This window comes from Haliaeetus albicilla, chromosome Z (assembly GCF_947461875.1).
Source record: "Haliaeetus albicilla chromosome Z, bHalAlb1.1, whole genome shotgun sequence".
Classification (NCBI taxonomy): Eukaryota; Metazoa; Chordata; class Aves; order Accipitriformes; family Accipitridae; genus Haliaeetus; species Haliaeetus albicilla.
The window spans coordinates 9060856-9087212 of NC_091516.1; the positions used below are offsets into that span (position 1 = coordinate 9060856).

The window sequence follows — 26357 nt, forward strand, 5'->3', positions numbered from 1 at the left end:
GGTGAAGTGTAGTAAAGTAACTATCTTTAATTTTACTTCCAAAAATTGAAATACAGTTTAGGAACCTACAAGTCTTTGACGTACAAGGAAATGAAATTATTTGATTGTAGAGTTTGAGTATCACAGCTTGTTCTTTCAGTGGTGGTAAACTCAGTGTATCAAACACTTGTATTACAGTTATTACAAGCTATGCAAGTCTAAGGATTGCCGTCCAAAGGCAGTGTTTCTTCTTTTTTTTCGCTGGCATCAGCATAAATGCTCTCACATAGAAACTTTTATATGTACTTAACTGGCTACAATAGTTGTGCTTGGTGCTTTAGTTTCTAGTAACAGCAAAATACTCTAAAATCAACGGGCACACGATTCAGTACTTAAATACTTGATTATTAGGTACTTACATACTGTGGAAGCACACAGACATCAATATTTGCTGTTTAGTCAAAAATTTGCTTAGTTAAGCTGTAACTGTGGAAGTAGAAAGCAGGAAAAACTATTAAGTGGGGACTGTATGTTGCTTTTTGCATGTGCATTTGTTTTTTCTAACTTGCAAAGTGACCACAGAAACTCTGAGATTTGACTAGAAAAATAAATTCATGGGTTGACTCAGATCTAAAAAGCGTTGACTTTCAGGTAGTCCTTGGTCTCTGCCCTTCCACTTTATCCTTTGCCTGCTCAAAGTAGCTTTGAAAGCAGATCAGTTATTGCTGCAGTTCCTTGGCTATATGAAGTTTTTTAGTTCTTCACCACCTACACCACTCTGAGCTCACCAAAACCAGCTAAAATGTTGTTTGTTTGTTTTTTTGTTTGGTTTTTTTTTTCTCCAGATTCAGTGTTACTGGGAAATACCTTAACTAGTGGGTGCATGCAGGCTAGCTTAAACTTTTGAAGCAGAGCTTTAAAAGCAACCTTACAATATAAAGTAAGGGTTAAATCAGGCAAAAATTTTCAGCGGTCGAAAGGTAAATAATTCCATGTTACTAATATTAGTCCACTAAATTGTTGTACTTTCTGGTAAGTATTGTTTAATTTCATTTTTAAAAAGTACCAGTTACCTTTGAAATACTTGTTTATCTTAGAACTCTAACCAAGTAAACATCTTTTTATTTCCATATATAATGAAAGGTGACATTTTGCAAACTTCAAATATTAAAAGCTGTAGAAGTACATACTAACCTGAACAATGACACATAAGCTCCTATAAGCATTAGTATAGCTTTCTTTTAATTCTTTTAAAAAGCCTATTACTAATTATGCTTGCAATTTATTTCCTATTTTTTACTTCAAGGCCTTTTTAATAGATATTAAATATTATATGTAACATGTATATAATAAAGATATGTGAAAAAGCACATTAGAAATTTATTTTAAATATAAACTTGAAAGTAAAGCAAAATACAATGACTGAACATGAAATCTTACTGCAGTCATATGTCAAGTGTCAACCTAGTGAGTCAGAAATATGCTTAGAAAGTTGTTTCCAAACTGGTGTGCATCCTTTTTTCGATACCTTATTTTAGGGATCTCCCTTTTAGCCTTCATACATTTTAAACAAGTTAGGATACAAGAGTAAAATTGTGGGGAGCTTTTTGGCCTATTAACTGTCTACCCAGCTTCTTCTTAAGGATCCTGAGGGTAAAATGCTATAATAATAATAATTAATATAAATCACAAAGGGTGGGGCATATCCTCTGTTTTTTTAGAACTGAGATAACAGTTTTGAATTCAAGGTGTATAACCCTATCATAATATTATAGATATGGAGTTGTCTTTAAGCCCTCTTCAGTAATATTTTTTCTTTCCTACAGTGAAAGCAAGGCATGATTTGCTTATGGGGAAAGATATTCAAGTTCGGTTAGTTTATCTGAGTAAAAAATTAATCTTTCAAGTTGGAAATAAGTGATAATAACATACTTTTATTGGAACTCACTGCTGCAGTATGTGTGTGCTACATAATACTGATATTTATTTTGAAGCACAGGCATTTTTTATGATAGCGTTTTGAGCTGCAAGTTCAACATACCATGCTTCTTTCCCAGGTCAGGCAGTGGTCCTGTTCTTTGTTTTGTTGCAGTACCAATTTTTGTTTCATCTCAAACGTGATTGTTCAGAATTGGTTAAAGCTCAATCCAAGTGAAAGGTCTGTGTTTTCAAACAGAAACTTCAGTATTGTTTCATATAAAACATGAATAAAGTATCTGGATGCAGAAGAGGGTTGCACGATCCCGCTCTTCGGCTGCCAGGCCTGTGGCTGCGTTCTCCGTTAGGCAGCAGGTGGCCTGGTGTCCACGCTCGGACGCTGTGGGGGGACATCACTGGTCATGTTGGTGCCGGTGCCATCACAGCCCCTTCTCCCGCGAGCTGAGGGGAAGGAGTCCCTGTTGCCGCTTCACATGGTTGTGTCGATCCCGACTGCCTCATCTCACAAGATCTATCTTTGCCATGAGGTTATTTATAAAAGAACAAAACTTCTCGTTAGACCCAGCTGCGTGATGAAGTGGAAAATGTTTTCTCTTTTGGCAGCCCTGGCAGACTACCATTATCTACATTTATTTCAGTCTGTGTTAGGTATTTATTTCCTTGAAACTGAGCAGTGTTTCTCTTGACTCTAGAAGGCTGCTCTTAGCAGACATCCCTGCAAACCATTTGTGTGTTCAGGCTCATGCTGTTGTCACTTGTCCTGTCGTATTAAAATTGCTTCCTCTTCTCCCAAGGAAGAGCTCTTGCTCTTTCCCGAGATCCCTGTCAGGCCTTGTCTTGCTAGCGGGCTGTCCCTCTGAATCCATGCTAACCTGTTCCCTTTATCAGCCTTCCTTTGAAAACAGCATTTTGGCAGTCATCACCCCAGCTAAAAATGTCAGTGAAATGCAAGGCGAGCTGCCCAGGTCCCACCGGTGGTGGTCTGTGAGGACCACATCGTGTTTAGGCCCTGTTCTCTGATACCCCTCTCCCCTCATCCTCCCCCACCTTTTTCCTTGAGCTTTCACAGCTGTATTTCCTATTTTCTTCCCAAAGCCATGTTTTAAACCATGAAAAATAGCTTTTCACCTGCTGGATGTACTGAGAGGCTTTTGTGAACAGAATATACACATTCAGCATGTCTCCCGAGTGGACTGTGACATTTGCAGAGGGGGTCAGGAGGTCAGTCTTGTTCTACTCAGTTTTCCAACCACACCACCAACTTCAGAGCCATGTTGGCACAGTTAGAAGGGGACCCCCTTCACCCCTTCAACTTCTGTGTCTGAAATATTAGGACCTCTGTTCAATTCTGGCTCAGATGTGAACTTTGCAAGGGTTTTTGTGTAATTGCTTTATAGGTGAGAACAAGCAACTTAACCACAGTAGGAGTTTATTTGTTGTATTACATTGATGTGTCTGCATCCCACTTTTTCATCTGAATCTGTATTTGTGAGACTTCTGTTAGTGAAAGGACTAGGTGGGTTTTTTATATATATATATATATATATATATATATATACACACCTCTTACGTTAAAGTGCTCTGTCTGGAGTATACGAATAGTGCAAGTGCAGCTTCACAGGATAGTTTTGTAAGCTGTGTGATAAAATGAGTAGCATATAAATTGTAGGATAAAGAATAACTTTTAATGCTATTTAAAAGAAATGTCCATAGGATATGAATATACCTGAAATGAATAATATTTCTCAAAGGACAGGTTACTTTAACTTCCTTTTCTTCAGAAGTTGCACTCTTGTGTTGACTGTGGCTGAAATACATGAGCGTTCTCCGCTATACACTGCAATTAAAAGCAAACACAATAAAATAGCAATACTAGTATTCTTTAATGCTTCAAGTGCTATGCACAGTATTAGCTGTAATTGTGGTCAGACCTTGTATAAGACTGAATTTTCTTTGCAAATCTCAAACCTGTAATCATTCTGTAAAATTTATTAAAACATGCTAAAAAACAGAAATAGCATGAGCTCCTTGAGTGTGTATGTGCAGCTAGCTGTAATAATTCCATTTATTCTGAAAAAAAAAAGAGACGCTAAATGAGCATTTGCAAATGATTTATAATTTAACTATAATTAATCATCCAAACCAGACTGTAACACTGCTGTGTTGGGTCATATTGCTTAATTGATGTTCTCCACAGCTGTAACTTTCTTTTCATTTCATTTACAATTCATACCCTTGCTGTCATTTGCCCATTTCTCTTCCCTGCATGACTGCCTTTTTGTTTGTCTTCCTGCATTATGTTTTTATTTATAGAGTACAAGTTATTGTACACTTTCTATCTGCTTGCAAAATTCCCTTTATACATGCTAAATCCCCATTTTAAGCCATTTTTTATACATTTACAGAAAAAATTCACTACATCATTCCTCGATTTATTCACATTTTGACAGTAATTGATAGAAGACTGTTTCTTGAATCTGATAGACAAAAACAAACCAAAAGAACAGTTGGGAGAAATCTTCTGCATGCCAGAGCACGGAGCATCCATCAGCTCGCCAAGGAAGTGGCATTTGTACTAGTATCATTTACACTTTAGTTGTAAAAGGAATGTAATGTTGCAAATTTCTAGAAAGTTTATTGTAGATTTGCTTACAAAACAGTGGTTCTTTGTAAAGGTGTAGTATTTGTTGGGCTTCATGCTGCTTTGATGAGGTAGAAGGTACAAGGCTTTCTGGTGAGCAGGGAACGGGACCTGGTGGTGTTGGTGCATCCTGCTGCCAGATGAAGAGAGCTCAGGGACTAGAATGACAATGGGCATTTAGCAGAGGGTTTTTAAATCTCCGTCCACTGAAGGAACTTGCTTCTTGGACAAACCGCAAGAAACGGTATCTTTACTTGAGTTAACCACCACAGTCCCAGAAACAGCAGGCTTTCAAAACGTAAAGGTTGTGTGAATGTATGTAAAAGCCATGGGCTCTGATCCCTCTGAAAGTTACAGGTTCAGCATTTTCAGATTATTAAATTTGTCACTCCTAAAAAGAATACAGGACACAGGATGCCTTTTTTCGTATATATATATGACACAGACGTAAGTGAATACACATTGACCCATAAGTCTGATCTTATCTGTGTTTAAACTACTTAGACTATAGGGTTTTTTTTAAGGTACGTTGACTAGAGGCTGCAGTAAATGTATACGCTATTTGGGCTAGTGTTACCTGCTGTGGCTGAAGTCTAAACGACTGTCAAACTTGGAGATAAAGTGGGAGAAATTATCAAAGCCCTGAATTTGCTGTGACTAGACTTTCTGGGATGTAAGTAAGCTTGCTCAAAACTACCTTGGCCATCTTCACCTTCTGTTGCAACATGAGTCTACCCTTAATCTTTTTGTACCATGTCAAATCCCTTGTTAGCAGGATACAAATAATATTTAATGAATTGTGTTGGTAAAATCTGGCAAACTGTTTCCACTTTATTGGACACCAATTGTAAATGCTATAGAAAATCAGAGCAAGGTGGGAATAATTATTTTGGTACACAGTGTGGCATAGCAGGAACAGCAATTAATACAAAATAACAAATAATATGAAGATGATGTGGCTATGACCCTGGCACTGTCAGCTGGCACTTCTTTTGGGAAGTGAAAAGGGACTGTGAGGCTTTTACTGTATGTGAGTCTTTTTCTTTGACAGTATGTGTTCCTGAAAATTGAAGCAATCATCCTGACTTCAAACTTTCAATAGAAATCTGAAGAAACAGATCTCCCTTTGGAAAGAACATAGTACTTGCAGACAACTCTGTAAAACCAAGTGTATTGTTGATAAGATGTAAATATAAATAGCAAAATCAAAGCGTGTTTTTTTGACCCTGAGTGCCTGGTACTTGAAGCTTTTTTGGACTTGCTCATTCAGCACTTACCAAGTTTAATATTGCTTGATCCTGCATCACTGTAAAACTGGAAATCACTGATCCTGGTTCTTTTGAGGTTAATGGAAATCAGAACCATAGAACAAAGCATCCTATGGCCTTACTTGCTGCTCTTAAAAGTTGAAATGAGTTTCTAATATGATTTTATAAAGCATGAAGAGTTTTAGATTACTTCAAGTATATGAATTACTGGAGAAAATATAACCACATGCATAACTGATAGAAGTTAGGTGCAAATATTAAACTTTCTGTATTTTATTTTTTAATACTGATTTATTGTATGAATAAATATAATGAACTATTGGAAGTTATTAACTTGTCATTCAGTAAAAATTAATTAACTTCATAGAAATCTAAATTTTGAAAAAAACAGAATTGGAATTATTTGGGAGAAAATTATTATCTTAAAATGTTTATGTCTTTCCTAAGGTGAATATTATTATTGCAGAAATACTGGAATTCTGACCATGAAGTAACATGAAGATGGTCACCAATGAACAGGGTCCCTCAGCTAAAAATCTGTGCAAAGGAGGGATCTAGGCTTGCACAAATTAATGTTCACCTTGAAAAGGGTTGTTTTTCCCTTTCTTCACAACAGACTCTTTTTTTTCCCTTCTCCTCCAATAGAGATGAGAATTTGTATCTTGCTCTGAAGGTGATGGGCCACTCCTGCAGCCTATAGAGAAGTAATCTACTTTTTGTTGCCTCTAGAGAAGCAGTTCTTTCTCTGCTTTGTGTGAAGAACTGCTGATAGTTCAGTTGCTTTGCTAACTGACGTACTGCTTCATATTTAGCAAAAACTACAGAGTTTGTTGAGATGTTACCAGACAAGAGGAAAGAAATGGAGGATCCATTCTGTGAGCTTTATAAGATACTGCTGAAAAATTTTTTAGAAACCTTTGTTTCTTCTAGGCAAAGCTTATTTTGTGTTACTGATGATGAGATAACGCGCTGTTAGTAAACGAAGTACAATATAATCTCTTCAAACTACATAGTGCTTCAGCAAATAGGTATGCTTTAAAAATGCTTGTTTCATCATAAAGTTTACAGCAATGCTGTGCAACTCAGATTTAGTCTGTTTGTCTTAAATTAACAGAGGCTGCATATTCAGCCTGTGAATTTAAAAAAAAAAAAATTGTTTTCTCTAAGTAGCTAATGAACTGTTTCTTCCACGGACTCTTACAATGCAGACAGTGCAAATCAGCAAGCCAAAAGAGTCCCTGTCCTGAGTTCTCATGAACATCTGAGATTCATTCAATTTGAATGCTGCTGTAACGTGGTAGCTCCATGTATGCATGTGTGTGAGAGGGTGATCCCGCTTCCGCCTGCTGACTGCCAAACATAGTGGTATTTTATAGCCAGCAGGGACTTTTGCTCAGTTCAGGTACTAAAACCATCCAGTTTCCTGGTGGTGGTCCCATTTCTCTTCTCACTGATCATGTATTCCATAGTTTGTTCTAGCTGTACACATTAGACAAACTTGTTTGGAGCTTAACAGAGAAATATTTTTAAAACAACAGTTTTCTAAACAGTGAAAATCAATCTAGGGCTGCTGGAGATCTTTAAAATAGTGTGTGTGTGTATAGATACTGTTTTAAGAAATTGATATGGGAAGAATAATAATTTGGTTATAGAACAACACAAGTTTGGCATCATTCATTATTTAACTTCATTTTGATCTGGAAGGTTCTTCAATGGGTTTTTCTTAATGCAAATACAGGTATATCAGATTTAGTCGATGGAAACAACTAGGATGTTTTGTCCACAGAAGAAGGGCTCTTCCTTAGAAGAAACTGAAAAATTAAAATATCCATTTTAGAACATCTGTGCATATCTACAGTTAACCATGTTTTTGTTGTGGAAATATAACTTAGTTTCTAGGATTTGTAGTCTATAGATAGGGCTGTAGAAATTTAGAAAATAATTCATTAAGTTATTTGCTACCCCTTCACATTTCACTTACTATTTCCCTTGCTGGCTTTGGCTACCCCTTTTTCATGCCAGCAATCTGCCTAGCTTCTGTTAAACACTTTTGTTTTCAGGCTTTTATACAAATTCACATCAGTCATCACACACTGACTTTCAGCTAGACTGGAACAGAAAGGGTTAGAGAAAATATGTTCAGTAAGGAAGTATATAAATCTGAAATGTGTATTACTTGGTGAAAGACCTGTCCATTACTTAGACTTCTTGGCTATTTTGCCTGCTTTTAACTCCTGCAAAGTTGAAAATCTTGGCTATTTCAGTGTTTTGTGTAAATGATGTTATATCTGAGTGTTCTATGTGAGTATTCTGTACATCTGTTAAACGCTTTCTGAAGTAATCTGCTTTTTGGTTTATGAGTTATCGGCTGTTATTCTTTGGATGTGTTGTGTTTTATATAATCCCAACTTGAAGTATTAATGGTTTTTCTATGTTTCTAAGATCTAGTCGTCACATGAAAATGAAGTTAATTTTAAAGTTAAAACTGTAAATAGCGGTTCTTGCATTGCTATTTGTAATTGCTTCACATGTATACATTTATAAGTAAAGTTTCTTGAGTTGCAGTAACAAAGACCACAGTATTTATTGAAAAACATGGGAATGAATTAATATAAAACAAAATAGTCAATATCTTCAGTATGAAACTTTTCTAAACTGTAAAAGGTTTTAGTTGCATCTAAAGAGGCCTCAGTGTGATCTTCCGTAGAAAAGTCTATGTAAATTATTTGTCAGTGGTGGTCTGCCAAAAGAAACCTAGGGGACAAGGCAAATCAGGCAGTTTAAGTTAATCAGTATTGTGTGTACATCACAAATGCAGAGAGGCTTAAAAGCCACCAGCACTACTGTGTGATGATTCTTCAAAACAACATCTTCAGGAAATAATTTTTGGAGTTTGGCTCTACAATGTGATTTGATGGTGGGATCTGGAGAATAAATTTTTTACATGTGTCTTATGAAAGCCTCCAGGAGAATGAAAAGTGTTGTATTTTGTTAAAAGTAGATTAGTTAAAAGGGTTTTATTTGGGAATGCATAAAGATATAACATCAATCACAAGTTGTGGTAGCAGGTAGAAAAATATACTTCATTACTGTTGCTTATGTCACTTTATTCAGACTGTTCTATCTGTGTAGGAATCAAATTATGGACAGTTCTTTAAAAGGTGCTGTGCTAACAGTAAAATCTAGTGACTTTATAACAATGGAGAAGAGTGTTAATTCTGAGACATATATAGGATCAGACCTATGTAGATAGGTCTTCAGATTTTCTGGAAATCTTCTGGAGGAAAGAAAGTAATTCTGTACTTTTGTTTTGCTTGGTAGATGAAGAGTTTGAGAAATGGAATTATCCATGGTATTGTTGAAAGGAAATTATTTTAAAGCATATATATAAAGTATAATATCTTTAGCATATAGGAATCGTGTACTTATGAAACAAATAAGTATACATCATATATCTTTCAACATTGATTAAAAATATCTACTCTTGGAGATGAAATTATGCTACACTATTTTCTTTGCCTAATGGCATATCTGAAACAGTAAAAATGTTGCTTTGTTTAAAAATAAAAAGAAATGTTATAAAGCTAAAGAAGGTACTTAGAAAAGGAATTGCAGTTTCTCTACAAGTTCTTATTTTGCTGAGACACTAAGGTGGATAACCGGGGTTGAAATATATTTGTCATTAATAATGCAAGTCAACTGTAGAACATGCAAGCTTTTATTAAAGTTACTGAAACATGTAGCATTTCAAATTGACATCTAGATGGTAATAATTTTCTCAGTATTTTAATCCTTCATTTTTATCCTGTAGAGTTCATTGCACTTGTGACTAAGTACAGTTCTTTCAAAACAATAACATAATCAGTAAATTATATATTGTATAGAAATATATTTAACTGCCTTTTTTCTTTTTTCTCTCTCTTTTTTTTTTTTTTTTTTGCTATAGGGCAGATTATACAAGAAAGGAGATTTGTAGAAGCAATAAATCGTCAAGCATATCAGTATGAAATGGGTGACTTTCCAATAGAATGGGAAGGTAAATCCTGAATATTTTGGTTTTATTTCAGGATAATTTTGCCATTGAATGTAAGTTCAATATTTTTAATGGAGAGCCTGGCTATGTGAATAGGTTGTCTGTTATCTTTAATTTTGAATAAGGTAGGCTTTTGTTTACCTGCATAATTATTATTAATTCTTAAAGTAACCCCTTTACAAATAGGATAAATTATGTTTAGAAAATCGGTACTTAATAAAAATGTAAATAAAGCGTGTGTGATCATGACTTTCTCCTATTAAATGTGAAAATATTTGTGCCTGAGGGGGATCTGATAGAATAACCAAAACTAAATGTGTTAAACTTCCTAATTATGCCTTCACTGCAGTGTTAATTTGTAGGTCAGTTGAATTATTGGTGGCACAGTGATGGGGCCTTTTTTTTTTCTTTTTGTGGTGGTATTTGGTTTCCTATACTCATTCTTGCACAGTCTTGTAGGGAGTTGGAGAACCTGTTAATAATTAATCATATTTTGTCCCACTGTTACTGGTGACAACTTTGTCTGAAAATTTGGGACATAGAAAGAAATTCAGGGAGATTAGAGAAATTCCTTAGGATTAGCTGAGCAGCCCTTGGAGAAAGAGGAAAAAGCAGAGAGGGAGTATATATGGGTTCTTGAGGCTGTAGGAGCTTGAGCCAAGTGTGGGGTTAAATGTGGCTTAAAATCCAGGATTCTGTAGCATAAGCAAACCCCTGAAATAGTAGATAGAGTCTAGTCATCATTCAGCATGCTTTTTGGGGACAATAATATCTAGGCTTCTCCCAGAAGTGGGTAGATTTAAAGCAAACAAACTTAAATTTTAAGCAGTATGTAGTTAAACTGTGGAATTCCTTGTCATTTAATATTCTGTTTGCTGGAAGCTTGCATGAGTTCAAAAAGTGATTACAAGAATTTGTGGTAGAAAAATCCTTCTTGTACATGGCCATTGCTGTGGTTTAATTTGTCAGTGAGCTGCAAATTAATGGAGGCTACATTGTGTTTTGAGGAAATATCGCAGTATACTTGCTTTACTTAATTGTCTTTCCTTTGTGCTCACTGTTGGCCCCTGAAGGAGATGATACTGAGCTAAGAGAAAACTTTGATCCAATTATATCCCTTCATGGAGTCAGAGAAATATCAAAAGTTCCCATTTTGCAGTTTATCATTGTCATTACACTGATTCCTATGCAGTTTTTCTGTGATCAACTAAGGCTAGTATTAACAGCTAAAAGCTTCTCAAAGGTGTTTCAACTCTATTAGCAGCACTTGCCAACTGTGGTGAAACCACAGCATCAACAGCTTCTGTCTTCTATTGCCGCAGTACCCACAGTTGGCTGGCAAGTCTTAATCTAGTTGCTCCTGGTGCTTTATCAGTCCGAGATAGCCATCTTCTGAAGGAAAGCAGCAGCCTGGTAGGCTTGTCCTTAATAAATCATCTGGTGCTTGAATGGGTATCTACTTAATCCAACTTTCTGAAGGTCTGCTTCCTCATCCAAAAGTTCTGCAGCCAGTGCTGGTTATCTTAGGTCTGTGTGACTGTCGTGCAGTCACTCTGCAGCAGAAACACTGAGAAGCGCATATAAAGCCTCAGGTAACTCTGCCCTGCTGTGAACGAATTCTTACCTAAGACCTGCTGCTGCCTCTTAAGGGTTGAAAAACGCAATCTGATAGCCTCTACCTGCACTTGGCTGGAATTAAGAAGAAACAACATGCACAGTCAGACTGTCCTAGGTGCCTGTGGGCTAATCACCCTTTCACAATCTAATCACAAAGGGTCTTAGACTGGTTCAACCAACTTGCTATATGAACCTAACCTTAGGGACTGCTGGAATTGGTGTAGCACTAATAAGCCTGCACTATATCTGTCTTCAGAAACCTTAGCACAAATCCATGTGGCTTGACAGTGTGGTGCATGGGAGAGTACAGCTGTTCGGAAGGATGCTTTTGGCAAGCACCAGTACAGACACCTTGGAGTGAAGGGTCAGGTACCCTGCAGTATGGACTTGCCTAAAAAGATGCAGCTGCCAGACCTGAGATGCACTTTTGCAACTCAAGGCATCTTATTCGGGTTTGTTTTAAAGAAGAGAAGACAATTGGCCAGTCCCATTTTTATGACCTGCATTTACTCTTTTAAGACCTAACTTGTCTTCATAACTGCGTTTTTTTCTTCGTGATTTTGTCAGCACCAAATAGAAAGAATTCACAGAGAAGAGGAAAATGCACAGTATGCAGATAGGTAACAGTCTTTTCCTCTTAAGTACTGAATTTCTCTAGAAACAGAAGGAAGAGATACATGCCTCTTTTTTCCCCGCTGTGCTTTCCTTAAGCAGAATGGTATGTAGTGCATGTTTCCGAAAGATAAATATGGGAATTCCACTAAAAAGGCTAACTTGTATTTTTTTTCCAATGCCAATTTAAACATTACAAACAGTTTTGTGGAAGTATAACATAATTTTAAATACTTCTGCTGTTGGTATGGAGACTGTTCAAAGAACTATTCTGCCTTTGCTATATATTGGGGTGTGAATTAGGGATGTGGGATGATCTGAAGTTCAGTTCATCGCTACTTTTCTGCCACCTGTAAAATGAAAACTTCTCAATGAGTAAGACATAGGAAAGAATGAAAAGAGTAGAGGGTTCAAGTAACACTACAGAAGCCAGTTACCTGAGTGGGAACAGTTTAATACAAGGTTTTAGACATGCTTTGCTGAAAAGCTCATTTTGTCCCTATTTTTTCCTCTTTAAGATTGGTCTAGAAGTTTCCCAGGCCCACAAGACCGGTGCTGAACTTTCACTCTGTATCTTCTGTCCAGACTCCAGTGTGTTCTTTCTATGGGTGTTCACTTTATAATTCCTGCTGTCGTGAATGCTGATCATTCCAGCAAATAGTCTGAGACTTTGCAGAAGGATTTCTAAAATACTTGCTGTTTTCTCTCAACAGTAAAAGATGAATATAAGGTTAGAAAGCTGTACAATATTTCTTACTTCTGTTTTCACTTTACTTTTGGAAATTCTGTGGAATTTTAGTGTTCTAAATCCTCTCTGCTGGGCACATGCTTATGTCTCCAGGGGCCTTCTCTCCAAATCCTGTGTATGCACTTTGACATCTGCAGCCTCTCTCCTTCAGTTTTGGGTGGTTCAGCAATAGCAGTCTTCTTGCCTAGCCTTCTCAGGCTTTTCACTTTAAGGACTATGCTAAAGTTTCTGTTGCCTTATTTCCTCTCCTTTTTCTTGGGATCTTCAGAGGGCTGCTTTCATCTGTGCTGTCTTGGTTCTACCAGGACTTAGTTTTTTTTCACTTGTGGATAATCCTTAATGGCCACCTGATTTAAAAGCAGTCATCTCAGCACCCTTTCCCTCTCCTTGTTTCCCTACATCACACTGTGCGACTAGAAAAGAAACCTCTTGTGACTGAAATGAATAAAAGTACTGTCCCTGGAAATGCTTAAGGGCATGAGTTGTCTGAGGAGAACTTGCACAAAACCAGGGACAAGGGATCGTTTAAGGAGTGGGAGCAGGCCGTAGTGAAATTTGAAGAGGGTCTGACTTTTTTCTGGGTCTGAGTTATATCTCATTCTGTATCTAAGACATTCAGCCTGGGCAGCTGGTAAACTAAGGGGCCAGTTTTGGTCCTGTGTTGATGAAGTTATAAACATGTAATAAGGTAACCGAGACCAAGTAGAAAGCTATAAAGCAAGTAGATAAACCAATCATCCAGATTACAGACTCATTTTGTGCAAGTTGTTTCTCAGACTCCAGAGAGGATGTTTATGTATTAGTCCTGAGAGTTTACTGAATACAGGGCTGATGGTTTACTCCTGAATGGTTTGCCTGGATTTTTTCTCCTGAAGATGTGAGTTTTAGGTGCTCCACAGGATTAAATTTCCTAAGTTCTCAGACCTGTGACTTTTTTATAAAAGTTCTGAATGTCCATTAAGGCTTTTGTAAAACTGCAGCATGCTCAGTATTAAAAGAATAGAATCATAATCCCTTGCGTTATCCTTAGCCTTAGCTAGTTGTGCACAGAAAATTGATTTTCATTTTAAAAATCCAAAAGTATGTTTCCTTTTGTACTGTAGTTTTGAATTTAGAACATAATCCGTACACACAATACAAATATTACCTGGTTTTGTTTAGGTGAAGCCTCTTATATTTTACTACAAAGTGGGAGTGCATACTTTGCCTTTCCCTGGGCAATATGGATGCACACAACAGATAACCTTTCCCTAATGTTAATTCTGAATGTTCACCTACTGTAGAATGTGTAATTTACCTCCTCCGGACATGTCAATAGTGCTCCTGAGAGGAGATCAGTAATTTTACATACCTATAGAGATTCATGAGATTGCATGCTTCATGCAGCATTTTATTGCCCATCTATTCCTAGTATTATTTTTTTTTTACTGGTAACATTTAATGATTAATGGGAGTCTTAATTTGCACGCTCACTTTTACACTCATTACAGTGTCTTATGTGCCAGTAGGAGTCTTAAAGTTCAATGAAAATCTCATGCATACTAATAAGAATGCAAATGATGATGATGAAAGAATGCGAGGGTCTCAAGGTAGGAAATGTCCAGCTATCTTGCAAAATTCCTTTTAGACAGAAGCAGCATTACAATGAGTACAGAATGCAGGAAGTGCCATCCAGATAAAATTAGAAGCAGCAGCATAATTAGTTTGAAATGGAGGCAATGATTCATTTTGCTAAAGCGTTGGGGGGCAGGGAAGCATGTTCTGCTTGCACTCAGTACACACATGTTACCTTCTTGACTTTACCAGGCTTAAAACATCTTGGCTGACAATGGTGAGGGCATTTAGTTTTCTTAGCATAGGGAATGGGAGTGTTCATGTGAAAATCTTTTCCACGTATAACTGTCACTGGACACTTTTTAACTAAGTATATGCATATGTGCATATGATGTTCAAATAATATGTAATAAAGCACCTACCTGCCTTGTTTTCATCAACAAATATTTAACTGTGGTATAAATCTGTTCAGTAATTTAAATCTGCATTGGCTAAAGGTGTAATGGAGAGCGCAAAGAAAGGTGGGAGAGCTTTTCCATTGTTAAATTGTATACATTGACTAATATTTTTCAAAGAGAATGCAAAAATGTCTTAATTTCAAGGTATCATTTACTTGGATTTTGTTAAAATTAGTGCTAACTCAGTAGTAAATCACTGGTTATATTTTTGTACACTTTCATTCTTTAATTGTTACTATTAATTTCTCTTATGCCTGAGTTATGAGGTATTGGTGGTTTTTTGAACCTTGTGTTGGATGCTCAAATTATTGTTGATAACTTAAAATTGAAAGGCTTTTTAATTTTTCTGTCTGAAAGAGAACCACCTGAAAACTGGTGGGGATTAAATATATTAGAGCCCTCCCATTCTTCTCCTCAAAGACTGAGGAGTGATCAGGTGAATTACTAGAAAAAATGTATTGCTTTTGAAAGACTGATAAAACTATTAGATACTAAAGTACAATATACTAAAATATACTCAATTCAAATGATGTTTTCTTAGCTTTTAATCTTTTAATGTATCTTGAGCTGTGCTTTACATGCAATATTTCAGAAATGGATTTGCACAGAGGGAATATTCTATATTAAAGCTAACTAATGTCATCTTATGGCTATAAAGAGATTTTAGTAAATTTTCTTACTGTATTTCTCCCTCAGCTACATAGCAGTGAAGGAATCTTTCATTAAATAATGATTTTCTAATACAGCTCATTAGAGATGTTAAAATGAATTTACCTGTAGTAATTTGGAAAATTGTATCCAATCTTTGTGTCAGCAAGTTTTATGTAGGGTTAAACTGAAAACAGTTTCTAGTCCTGACATTTATTAGAAAGATGGAAGGCTGATGTCTCCTATAAAACCATGCATTCACATGCTTGTTATAGCTGGAAAGAAAAATAGCACAGTGTTATAACTGTGTGCATTATTTATGTATTTAAATAGATACAGTCTGATAATGGAATGTTTGATACGAGAAATATTCCTAAAGTAAGGATTGTTTTGCTGCTTTTGAGTGTTGGTACTAATTGAGATCTATTAATGAATGAAAATGTGTTGTGTAATGCTCCTTGCTTCACAGCTTCTGTTCATAGGACACGTGTCATTGTGTTACCCTTCACTGTTCTGTCTGTGGCTTGTTAAACTGAAGCAGATAATTAAATGATAAAATCCTTTAATAGAAGTATGCCATTCATCTGAAAATCGTTAACCAAATAACTGCCTAAAAGTCCCATCTACTATTGAAAGAAAATCTATTGTAAAGGTTATATTTCAGCAGTAGTTTCTAACTGCAACTTAATTTTTTTAGAATTTCAAATTCTAAGAATTTTTCTTTAAGAATCACTATTGTAATCAGTTGAAGTTAAAAGGGAGCTTGTATTTTAAGAAAATACTGGCAATTTCAAAAAAAGAAGCAATTTTTAGATGCTGAGAGCTGTGGAATTGAAACCAGTGGTACTGTACTTCCATCTGACAGAAGCAAGGCACGGCAAGGCAGAAGATGATACTTTCTTTGTTGAAAGTAATCCCTTAAATTTTGAAGATTTAAAACTTAATTTTTTATGAAACATTTTAAACTACTACTTTTCCTTTTTTCTCCAGCTGTATCTTTTATTGGTCACTGTCTGTATCTCTACCACTTTGTTGCTTTTCTAGATGTGGTTGGAACTGTTGCTAAGTACAGACAAAGATGACTTCTGTCAGGAGGAAAGGCTTATGTGCTATGATTTTCTCTAATGGCATCATTGGTCCTTTTACAAAGAGTGTCTGCAAGGCTGCCAGCTGGGAAGTGCCAGTCTCAGTCATGCCAGTTTAGTCTCTGATCTTGCCAGATTTTTGCATTTGGAAATCCACATAAAATTTAAATGTTTGAAAGTGCTACAGGTGCACGCAAAATGTTTTCTAGTTCTGTAGATTTAACAGGAGGTAATTTAGTTGTATTTTGGATTATCTTAATAGGCTGTTTTTCTTTCCACTAACATAAAAACTTTTGCAGAAAAAGTGATGTTGACAGTTCAGTGCTCAGTCGCTTCTCCACGATGGCAAATTTGGGTCTAATCTTTGTTAGAACCAAAAGACATCTGAGAAGAGTTGGCAGGGACTGCTTTTAAGAAAAAGTGTTTGAGAATGCTGTTTAAAAGAACACATCTTCTGAAGGCGTCATCTGATAGACAAGACCCAAAAGTAATACCTTGTTCCATATCATTACAGGTATTTTACCTTTACCCGTGAGTTAAGGCTGCCGGCCTTGCCATCATGGCTAAATTCCAAGCTATGTAATGCCATTTTGTTTCCATTAATTCCATTCTTATGTTAATTGGAAGCTATTCCTCCTAAAACCAGTTTCATAATGTTGCTGCAGCAGAGTTGTGTTAGTGTTTCATCCTATGTGTAATTGCATTTTTGGTAGGGAGATGACACTATGACTCTGTGCAGCTTTTAGTGTTCTGGACTTGCTGTCTGACTCATCCCTAGTTCCCCTCAAAGTATAGCACAGATGGTATTAGAGAATTAAAATTTGGAATAGTTCCTTCTTAAAGCATTTCTGAAACTTTATAGACAGCTACAGGTCAGACCAGGAATTTGGGTGATAATGAAAATGTCATTTTTGCTCTAATTTTCAAGCACAGTAACAAAAGTCTTAATTACCCAAACAAACATACAAGAGAACGTTTTGCCATGTCTCAGCACTTGGAACTGGCTTTCCTTATGTTTGTCCTTCTGTTCATTACTGGCCACTTGCATTCTGCTACTCATTCATTTGAAAAATATGAGCAGAAAAGACAAATGTCTACAAAATACACAACCCAATATCTACCAGTTGTGTGGGTTGAAAAGGCATGAAAAGAATGCTACGGTAGTGATGCTTCTAAAGAGTGATGGATATTGCCCTGTCCACGGTCAGGTAATTTGTTTGTCTAAATAATGCCTGTAATAGTAGGAGCTTTCTCTAATAATTCACCGACTGAGTGAAGCAAGACCTGACAGAGTGCTGCTTCTCTGTCTGCAGCGGGGTCCCTTTGGATTGCTACCTCCAGTCAGTCCACGTTTGCAGTGGGAGTGGGCATAAGTCTATTGATTTTGGTTCATCACGGAAAACCTGAGCCACAGGACAAGTGTCATTGCCACTGCTTTCGTTCCTCGGCCATCTTTGCCCGCACGAATTGACTGAGATGGAGGGAGCCTTCCCTGAGTTACGGCACCCACCCCGGCCCGGTGCAGTGGGTAGTCCCACAAAGCCGAAGGACGTGGGGCAGTCAGGGCTCTGCAGCCCCTCAGTCAGGTTTGGGGCGGTACCCTGCATCTCTGTAAAGGAATTCTAGCTGGCATTAACATAAATAGGTTTTCAGCTTTAACAACACCTGAGGCATATACATGAATCCTTTTTCTCCAGAGTGGTCTAAGGCTTTTCATACTTTCCAGCAGTCATCTTGTCATTTTCTCAGGGTGAAGCTCAGCTCTGTATAGCAAGCTCAACAACAGCCCTGAGCCATAAGCCCTGCTTTTTAAGCCCTGTTTTGGCAGTCAGGGTGGTATGTAAACTGTGCCCAAGCTCTCCTCACAGAGGTGATTTTTTTTTTCCTCCCTTTCTTCCCCTCCCCTTCCTTCCGTGAAGACTGAGAATATTGGCATGGGAAATAACATCTTAGGTCTTCGTATTTTGGGAAATGATAATGGCTGACCCAGTTTTGGCAAATTCTATTATAATTTTTTATAAAAACATTTGCTTTCTGTTACAAATTCATCATAATTGTTAGTTTTAATACTGTCTGTGATCTTTGAAATAATCCATTTGATTTTTATTTCTTTTGCAGCATGGATAAGAAAAAAAAGAAATGATCCACCCACCATTGAGGTGAGAGAGAGGAAGTGTCTTTGAATTTTCAATTGTTGTAATTAAGCTACAATAATTAATTTATAGTGGACTTATCTGTCCAGTAATTTTTCACTTCTGGGGGTGAATTTAGTATGTTGCTCACCTAATTGATGAAATTACACACAGACTAGATATCTAACACTTAGGAAAAGAAAAACAAATGGAAATAGAAACTCCAGTGTTCTTTAGTTGTTACTTTATCTACATGAATTCTTTAAGATGATCATGGCCATTCAGGAGTTCCTTTAATTAAACAAATTCTGAAATTACTGCTATGAGTTTTTAAAATAGGTCCTCTATGTATTAATGCGAAGTTTTTTTCATGGTAGTTGACATTAAAATGCAGGTTTCAAATCCAGTTGCCAGTGGATTCATCAGTACAGGAGAACAAATTGCACTAACATTTTACAGTGCTAATGAGATGGGGGAGTTGCAGCCATGACTTTTTCTGTAAGTGGTTTCTAATGGAATGAAACAGGGAAATATGCCACAGTCTTTCATGCTGATGAGTTTGTAAAGAGTGGAACGAGTTTGACTCTTGATCTGTGTATACAGACCACGCTCATACACTGTTTGGCCTGGATTTGTATTACAAGTTGCCAAGCACCAGCTAGGAATGAGTGAGTAGATGAGGCATGGTTTACTACAGAAGATGCAAACTGACAGCACCCACAGGAGCAGATACTTGACTTGCATCAGTAGGAATAAATGTCAAATTTAGTGAAGCCATGTTGACATGCTCTAGCCAAAGATTTGGTCATTGAGATCTTCTGGAATATACTGGCTTGTGAAAAGTTGTCCTGCCTGTGTGTTAAGATGACTTGGGGAAGCTTGTCAGCTGATGCTTTCAAGCCATAACTCATTGAAATGAGCTCCCATGCACCTTACAGCTTTTCAACTAATTCTCTCTGCCTCTGTTTCGCACTTGCCACTGAGGTTGTAGACATAATAAGTGGTATAATACACCCATAAATAGAAGAAGTTTAAGTTAAATTTATCCTCAGAGCTTTTTAGGACTTAAAGCAAATTAACACACTTTTCTTTGCATTAACATTTGGGGAAGTGATTTTTTAAATTTTTTTAAAATTTTTACTTGTGCAGAAGTGATACTACAGCAGTTGTTCTGTCTAAGCATGGACTGATCTCCTTTTAAGTAGCTCTGACTAATACTAACTGTATGCATACAACTTTTACTGTTGAAATTACCACCTCGTGATACTTGAAGATGGGGGGTGTTGCATGTCTTTTGTCCAATTATTTCCATAAGCTGTACTGCCATGATAACTGTGCTAAGGTAAGCCTGCTCCAGAGAACATGGGCAGCTTTGGGTTTGGAATTGGTGCAATAAAGCTCATCCTGGCACTGGAGGTGTTGGTTCTGTTTCAAAATAGGAAGCAAGGAGTCACCACAGGTGAGACAACTGTGGATCAATAGTGTTCTAAATATTTTACCTTCCAGAAAAAGCGATTTATGGAGAAAGAAAGATTATTGGGAGTAATGGTGCATTCTGAGTTACAGGACTGCTTATACCTTCAGTTTCATGAGGTAATAGATCTGAAAAATAATTTAGCAGCTAGGTACTTTGCCTGCAGGGCTGTCCATTAACCTTATCAGAGCAGAAGTGATATACCAGGAATTTGAAAAGTAGTTATCATTTCTTTCAAGTAATCTCTAAACTGTTTTTTTCCTGTATAAGAAAAGGTAGTTCAAATGTATGTGTGTTAAAAATTCTTGCTAATATTTTGAAAATAATGCTGCATTCACATTTTAAATGATAGTGCAGCTTTTTTTTTTTTTTCTCCTGTATTAGTGTAGGGTGATATGTGTGATCTACTTTTCTCCTGATTTGAGACTGTTACACCACAAACCCTTATACCGCAATATCATTATAAACATAATTTTACTAGTGAAGTACATACAGAATACTGTTTTGTCCCTATTTGTAGGACTGATTGGCTTTAGTGTTTTAGCTACATAAACTTTACTGGCTGCTTTTCTGTATTGTATTCCCTTTTTGACAGTAATGCTGATATGGTAAACTGCTGTTTGACAGCTATGGAACAAGGGAATATTCGTGACCATATTTCATATTGAAACCCTGTACAACAAATCTCCTTGTTCTTTCACATATTTCTCATGAGACTAGACTACTTCTGAAAAAGGATGCAAAGCCCACAATTTTGCATTTTTGCTTTAATGACATTTTACTGTAAACATCATATTGTAACATCACAAAACAGCATTACAGGTCCTAGAGCATAAGTTTCTGGAGTTGTGCCTAGGTTCCTACCTTTGTGGTCTGTAATACCACTTTTTTTTGGATGGTTTTCATTTTTTTCCTGTCCTTTGCCTATCATCTTTTTTTTTTAATTTTTTTTCTTCCTAATATCAAATGTCATATGTTAAACTTTATTAAAATTTCTGTTCCCCTTCTCTGCTCTATTTGTCTACCATCTCCCTTTAATATTTTATGTTTGGTTTCTTTATATTTGTCAAACTTGTCTTTTATTCATCTCTCAGGTATGGATGATAGAGGTTGCCAAACTGCTCAGGCTATCAGGTCTTATGATGAGCTCTGTGACCAAACTTTAATGGAAAATATTGCAGAGATATGGCTTCACAAATCAGCTGGATCTTACTGATAGCACTGATAACCACATTTTGGGAACCAATGGTTTGGTGAATACTGTAGGCCAACAAAATGTCATTCATAATCATCATGATATGTCAGTCACTTAAGTGAGAATGAATGTGCATTGTCCTTCCTTACATTGGTCAAGGTAGCTGGATCGTGACACCAGCTAAGTCTGTTGACCATGTGCTTAAGACTTGATAACATTTTGGATTCAGGCCATTCTTTCCTCCACAAACACCTAACTGATCTTTTTTTGTTTCCATTAAAAAGCTTTCATTTTGTCACAGAATAAATTGCTTTACATCTCTTTTTCTTTAGATTTGATTTTTTTTTTAATGGAAGAATACTCCAGTGACTTCACAAGGCAACTTGTTCAGCATTAAGTGTTTCACATACCTAATGGTTTCTTTCCTCCCTGCACCCCCACCACTTTTTCCCCATTTTTGGAGGGAGTCACTTAGAATTCTGTGTACTGGGCTAGTCGTAACCCAAGAATGCTGCTCATCTCCTTGGTCATTTCTAATCTGACCAGTAACATAAGGCATGTTAGTGGTTGGAAGCCCTGGGTTTTAAAAGCCAGCTTCTGGGATACTGTGAACAGTTGGTTGCCTTTTGATTTATTACAGCTTGAAATATGCCAAGTCTCAACTTATTTATGATGAGGGTGATAACTTCACAAATGAATGCAGATCAAGTTGTTTCTTATCTTGTGCTTAAACATATTCTGTTCCTATGGTAATTAGGGGCTCCATCTTCATAGAGAATTTTGGATCACATCTTCACCCATTGTAAGCATGTATGTGTGTATACACATGCATACAAACATACTGCTTTATAACAGGTGAGAACCTGAGCTTGTATATGTGTATTTTTGCATTATTATAGCATTCTATCATCTGTCCCTTTATATATATTGTATATGGTCATATATGGTAGGCTGAGGAAAATTTGTCATTACCTTTATTCCTGTGCAGCTGTAAATTATATTTTAACCAGTTTAACAAGTGATAATTATTAAAGTAGACTATTATATTTCTTTATTATGTATATAGGAAACTAGATGTATATACCATGTTTTTGGGCAAATAGGAAATGTGTCCTCGTCTAGAGATCTTACAGTTTTAAATGAATGTTTTAAAGGCTACAGATATTAAAATATTTTTAATCAAATGCTGTTTTGTGGGAGCAGATTTAATAGCCTATCACTTTATGTGCAAATTAGCTTACCTGCTAAGCATTAATGTTGTCAGAATTTATTAACAAAAGTTATCTTGGGATATAGCAGTTGTATTACAGGAGTGATGTTTCATCCATGCAGATTATTTCTTTAGGAGACTATTCCCTTCCATTCTTTAAGCCATAGTCCACTTTCAGTATGGTTCATCAACTAGATTGTAAGGTAAATGTAAATGTGGTGTCTTGCATACACTCCTACCTCCCCGTTTTCCTCCTGGCTACAGATTTCACTCCTAATTTGAAGCATGGCATCTTTATGTTTTGGATTTTTCGCATCTTGGTTGCAGAGGAAAGAAAAAATGCTCTTGGGAGGCAGGGGGAAAATCCTTCTCTTCAGGACTCCATTTTTTGGGCTTGTGTTGCTATTCCATCACCAAAGCGGAACTCCCCAAATTTAAAAGATATTAAACGATGTAACACCTGTAGGACCACTGGGTATGTCTCGCTCTTTTTATGCACCTTCAAGAATTTCAATCAAAGTTCTGCTGATAAGAACTTCTTGAGACTTCTCAGGACTTTGTTGATAGGCAACTTTGCATGGCATGCACAAGCTTTGCTGTGTTTTACATCTCCTGTTTTCATTCTGGGTCACACTCCCTGTAAAAAAAAAAAAAAAGCCTTTTTTAAAACTTGAGATAGCATTATGTAAACGTATTAAAAATACTAATGAAAGAAATCATTATTTTCTGTTGGTGCAGCTCCTAATTGAGATAGTGGCTGGATGCATAAGATACTTGCAAGCTTTGGTTATGGTGCCTGTTTCAATACAGTATCTGCCTTTCTGTCTGTCTCTCATCTTTATACGATCAGTGCATATGTAACACACAGCCAGGTTTTCCCCCACATAGATAGTGGGAGTCATATAAAAATTGGTTTAGATATCTTGCATCTGGGACACATTGAGTCTTCAGCTTCTAAACCAGGAAGGAACCAAGAGGCATATTTTTAAGGATGTAGCAAACCTTAAAAATATCAGGCATATAGTGAGTTTTTAAGCCTTTCTGTGTTTAACTTCTATTTGATTTCTTTAGCACTTCTGATTTCAGAGGGCATCAGATATGTAGGGGCTTTTAAAGAATCCTACTGTCTGTAACATGAGGTACCTGAATGTATTTAGAAATCTAACACTTATTTTTTCCCGTAACAGACCCTGTAGCTATGCACTGACAATGTCCTGAGGTTCAAGAGTATCCAAGTAACCTGGCATTGTTTATGGCCTTGTCTGTAGAATGGTGGTAGAAATAAAGTTACAGACTATTTTGTGGTGTCAGAAAATGCATGAGGAAAAACCAGAGTAGGTTCTCATGGCAATGCCTAGAGAAACTGGTATGGAGAGGAATGTGGTTTATCTCCGAACCTGCCAATGTGATATCCTGCAATTGCGAGATGTGCACTTACAGTAATGTTACTCTGTGAACACAGATCTTTGTACTACAAGTCACTTCACTGTTAAACTAGTTGCTGCTTCCTCTGTAGTGCACACAGGGCTGCATAGCTACAAGTATTCTCAGTCTGAATTGAAATCTTACTGTTGATTTGTATGTATGTGTATGTACATTAATATTTCATGAGAAGTAAAGTAGAATTGCATGTTCCTTTAATTAGTGTCAAGAGCCTGAAAATAGTTTGAAGTAGAAAACTGCAGTAAAGGACTGCTTTTCTCATGCATTATGTACTTGTTACACAGTAATAAAACTTGGTGGCTTCTGAATTGCACAGTTGGATAGAAGGTGAAATGTTAAAAAAAAAGAAACTTTTTGTGACAGCTCCTGTCTTATTTCAAAATATTTCTAGCATTTCCATAATAATCTGTTTTGACAACCTCATTGTCAAGGGAGGAAGATTGTACTTCAATGAGTTGAAATAAGCATAAGGTTTCAGTGATTGTTTCTCCCCCACCCCGCCCCAAATAATTACATTAAAATTACATTCTGTTTGGTTGCCACAATGCATATCCACTTTTCCCATTTATTTGATCATAAGTGTTATTTCTTTGAGAGATGGTATGATCAAAACTGGCTTCAGTCAGGAAGATTAGTTTACACAGAATTTACATTCCTTTAACCAGAATGGGATGCGCTTTAGAAAAATTCTTTGTTTGACACTGGTGGGATTGCACCTTATAATTTTGCTTCCATCTTTTTTCAGATGCTTCAGCTGAGAAGTTTTAAAATGAGAACTCTGACATATAGATTGTACATTCTTACATAGAGAATAGGGCTTAGCAAATGAGTATTTTACTCCTGAAGCCACAAAAAGCTGCAGGATATGATTTACATTTCTGGGAAGTACTATTTTAAAAGCACAAAAATAAACAACTCTCTGAGCAACATATTTTCCACCATTGTTGTCCAGGATCACAACCAGGATTGAAAACTTGAGACATATTCAAATGACTTGACTTGCACTAAATAGCATTTTGCATAGTAAAGTGTGCATGATTCCAGAGAGGATTATTACTCAGTGTGAAAGGGCAGTAAAATTTGGCAATATAAAGAGCTGAAGTACAAAGGTCTAAATAGAAGGGGGTGGTCAAGGAAGTGATCCAAAAAAACCCCCAAACCAACCTATCATCTTTTAGAGTTTTCCCCTCTTATTCAGTTTAACTTTCTCCTCAGGTTTGAAACATACGTGCTTGTCAGTCTCCACAGGAGAGTATCGAGGCACCAGTTTGTCCCATTACTTCCAGTTCACCTATGCTGCAGATCCCAAGGCTGTCGGGGAGAAAGCCACTGCTGCTTTGCTACTCCTGCCGATGTGGGAGGGAGTGCATGGAGCTTTGGCTCTGTCTCCTAATTCACTGTCACCACAGCTGAACGGGGGTGGAGGGAGAAGTAACGTGTACCAGGAAAAGGGCTGGTACAGATTACATCATATGTAGAGTAAGGGGAAAGCAAGGACTGTACTGGAACTGAGTGACAGCTACAGTTCCTTGTTTGCTCTGTGGGCATCAAGGCTCTGCATTGCCCTTTATTCAGGGCAGAGTGCAGTGGTGCCAGGCTAGTTCGTGATTTTTGTTGCTTCTACACAGTTTCATCTGTGATCTTGAACGTATATGTACTTCTGTACAAAAATCTTTGCACTATTATAAAAATAATTCAGGCACAAACCTGTACTGACTCCATGTGTTGCTGATGTGCCTTATATTCCAGTGCCTGTGCCTTTCTGCTTCCTTTTGCCTCTCGTTACATGTTCTTGCCAAAAACATGTGTGCTACCCTGTGGTGCCCTAGAGACTATGTCAGCTCCTGCCAGAGATTCTGTAGCTCAGAAGTAGCTATATAGTATTTTAGTAATAATTAGCATTGCTTCTCTGTAGATTTGATTTAAACAAAAATTGCTGTGAGTTGGAATCAGTATTTAACTGATTTAGCTTGGTAGTAAATGTGGTATTAGCACTGCATTTAAAACTACATGTTGGGCTGTCATCAAAGCATATATTTGTACATATATTTGTAATCAATATGTTGGTTTAACACTTACACATTAACTGTGGAGTGCTTTAAGCTTTAATTGCAATTTTTGTGCTGTTACTGATTGATTCCAAAGAATTAGTGCACCTCTCATTAGAGGATTAGGAACCCAAAATGCACAAACAGCCTTCATCTAGAGTGAACTGTAACAGATGATCCTAAGGAGTTACCTTTGCCCTACAATAGAATGGGAGTCCGAGTTTCCTGTTTCTAGAACCTGTGATACCATTAGACGTCCATTTCTGTATCTGCT

General features: G+C 36.8%; 1 protein-coding gene across 1 annotated transcript in view; it reads left to right on the top strand.

The window, feature by feature from the left end:
- The window catches only part of NDUFAF2 (NADH:ubiquinone oxidoreductase complex assembly factor 2), a 65999-nt gene that overhangs the window by 28871 nt on the left and 10771 nt on the right, over positions 1–26357 (top strand). Inside the window, exons 2-3 of the mRNA XM_069775728.1 lie at positions 9773–9862; positions 18700–18740. Of these exons, the coding sequence (XP_069631829.1) occupies positions 9773–9862; positions 18700–18740 (131 nt within the window). The remainder of the gene's footprint in view (positions 1–9772; positions 9863–18699; positions 18741–26357) is intronic.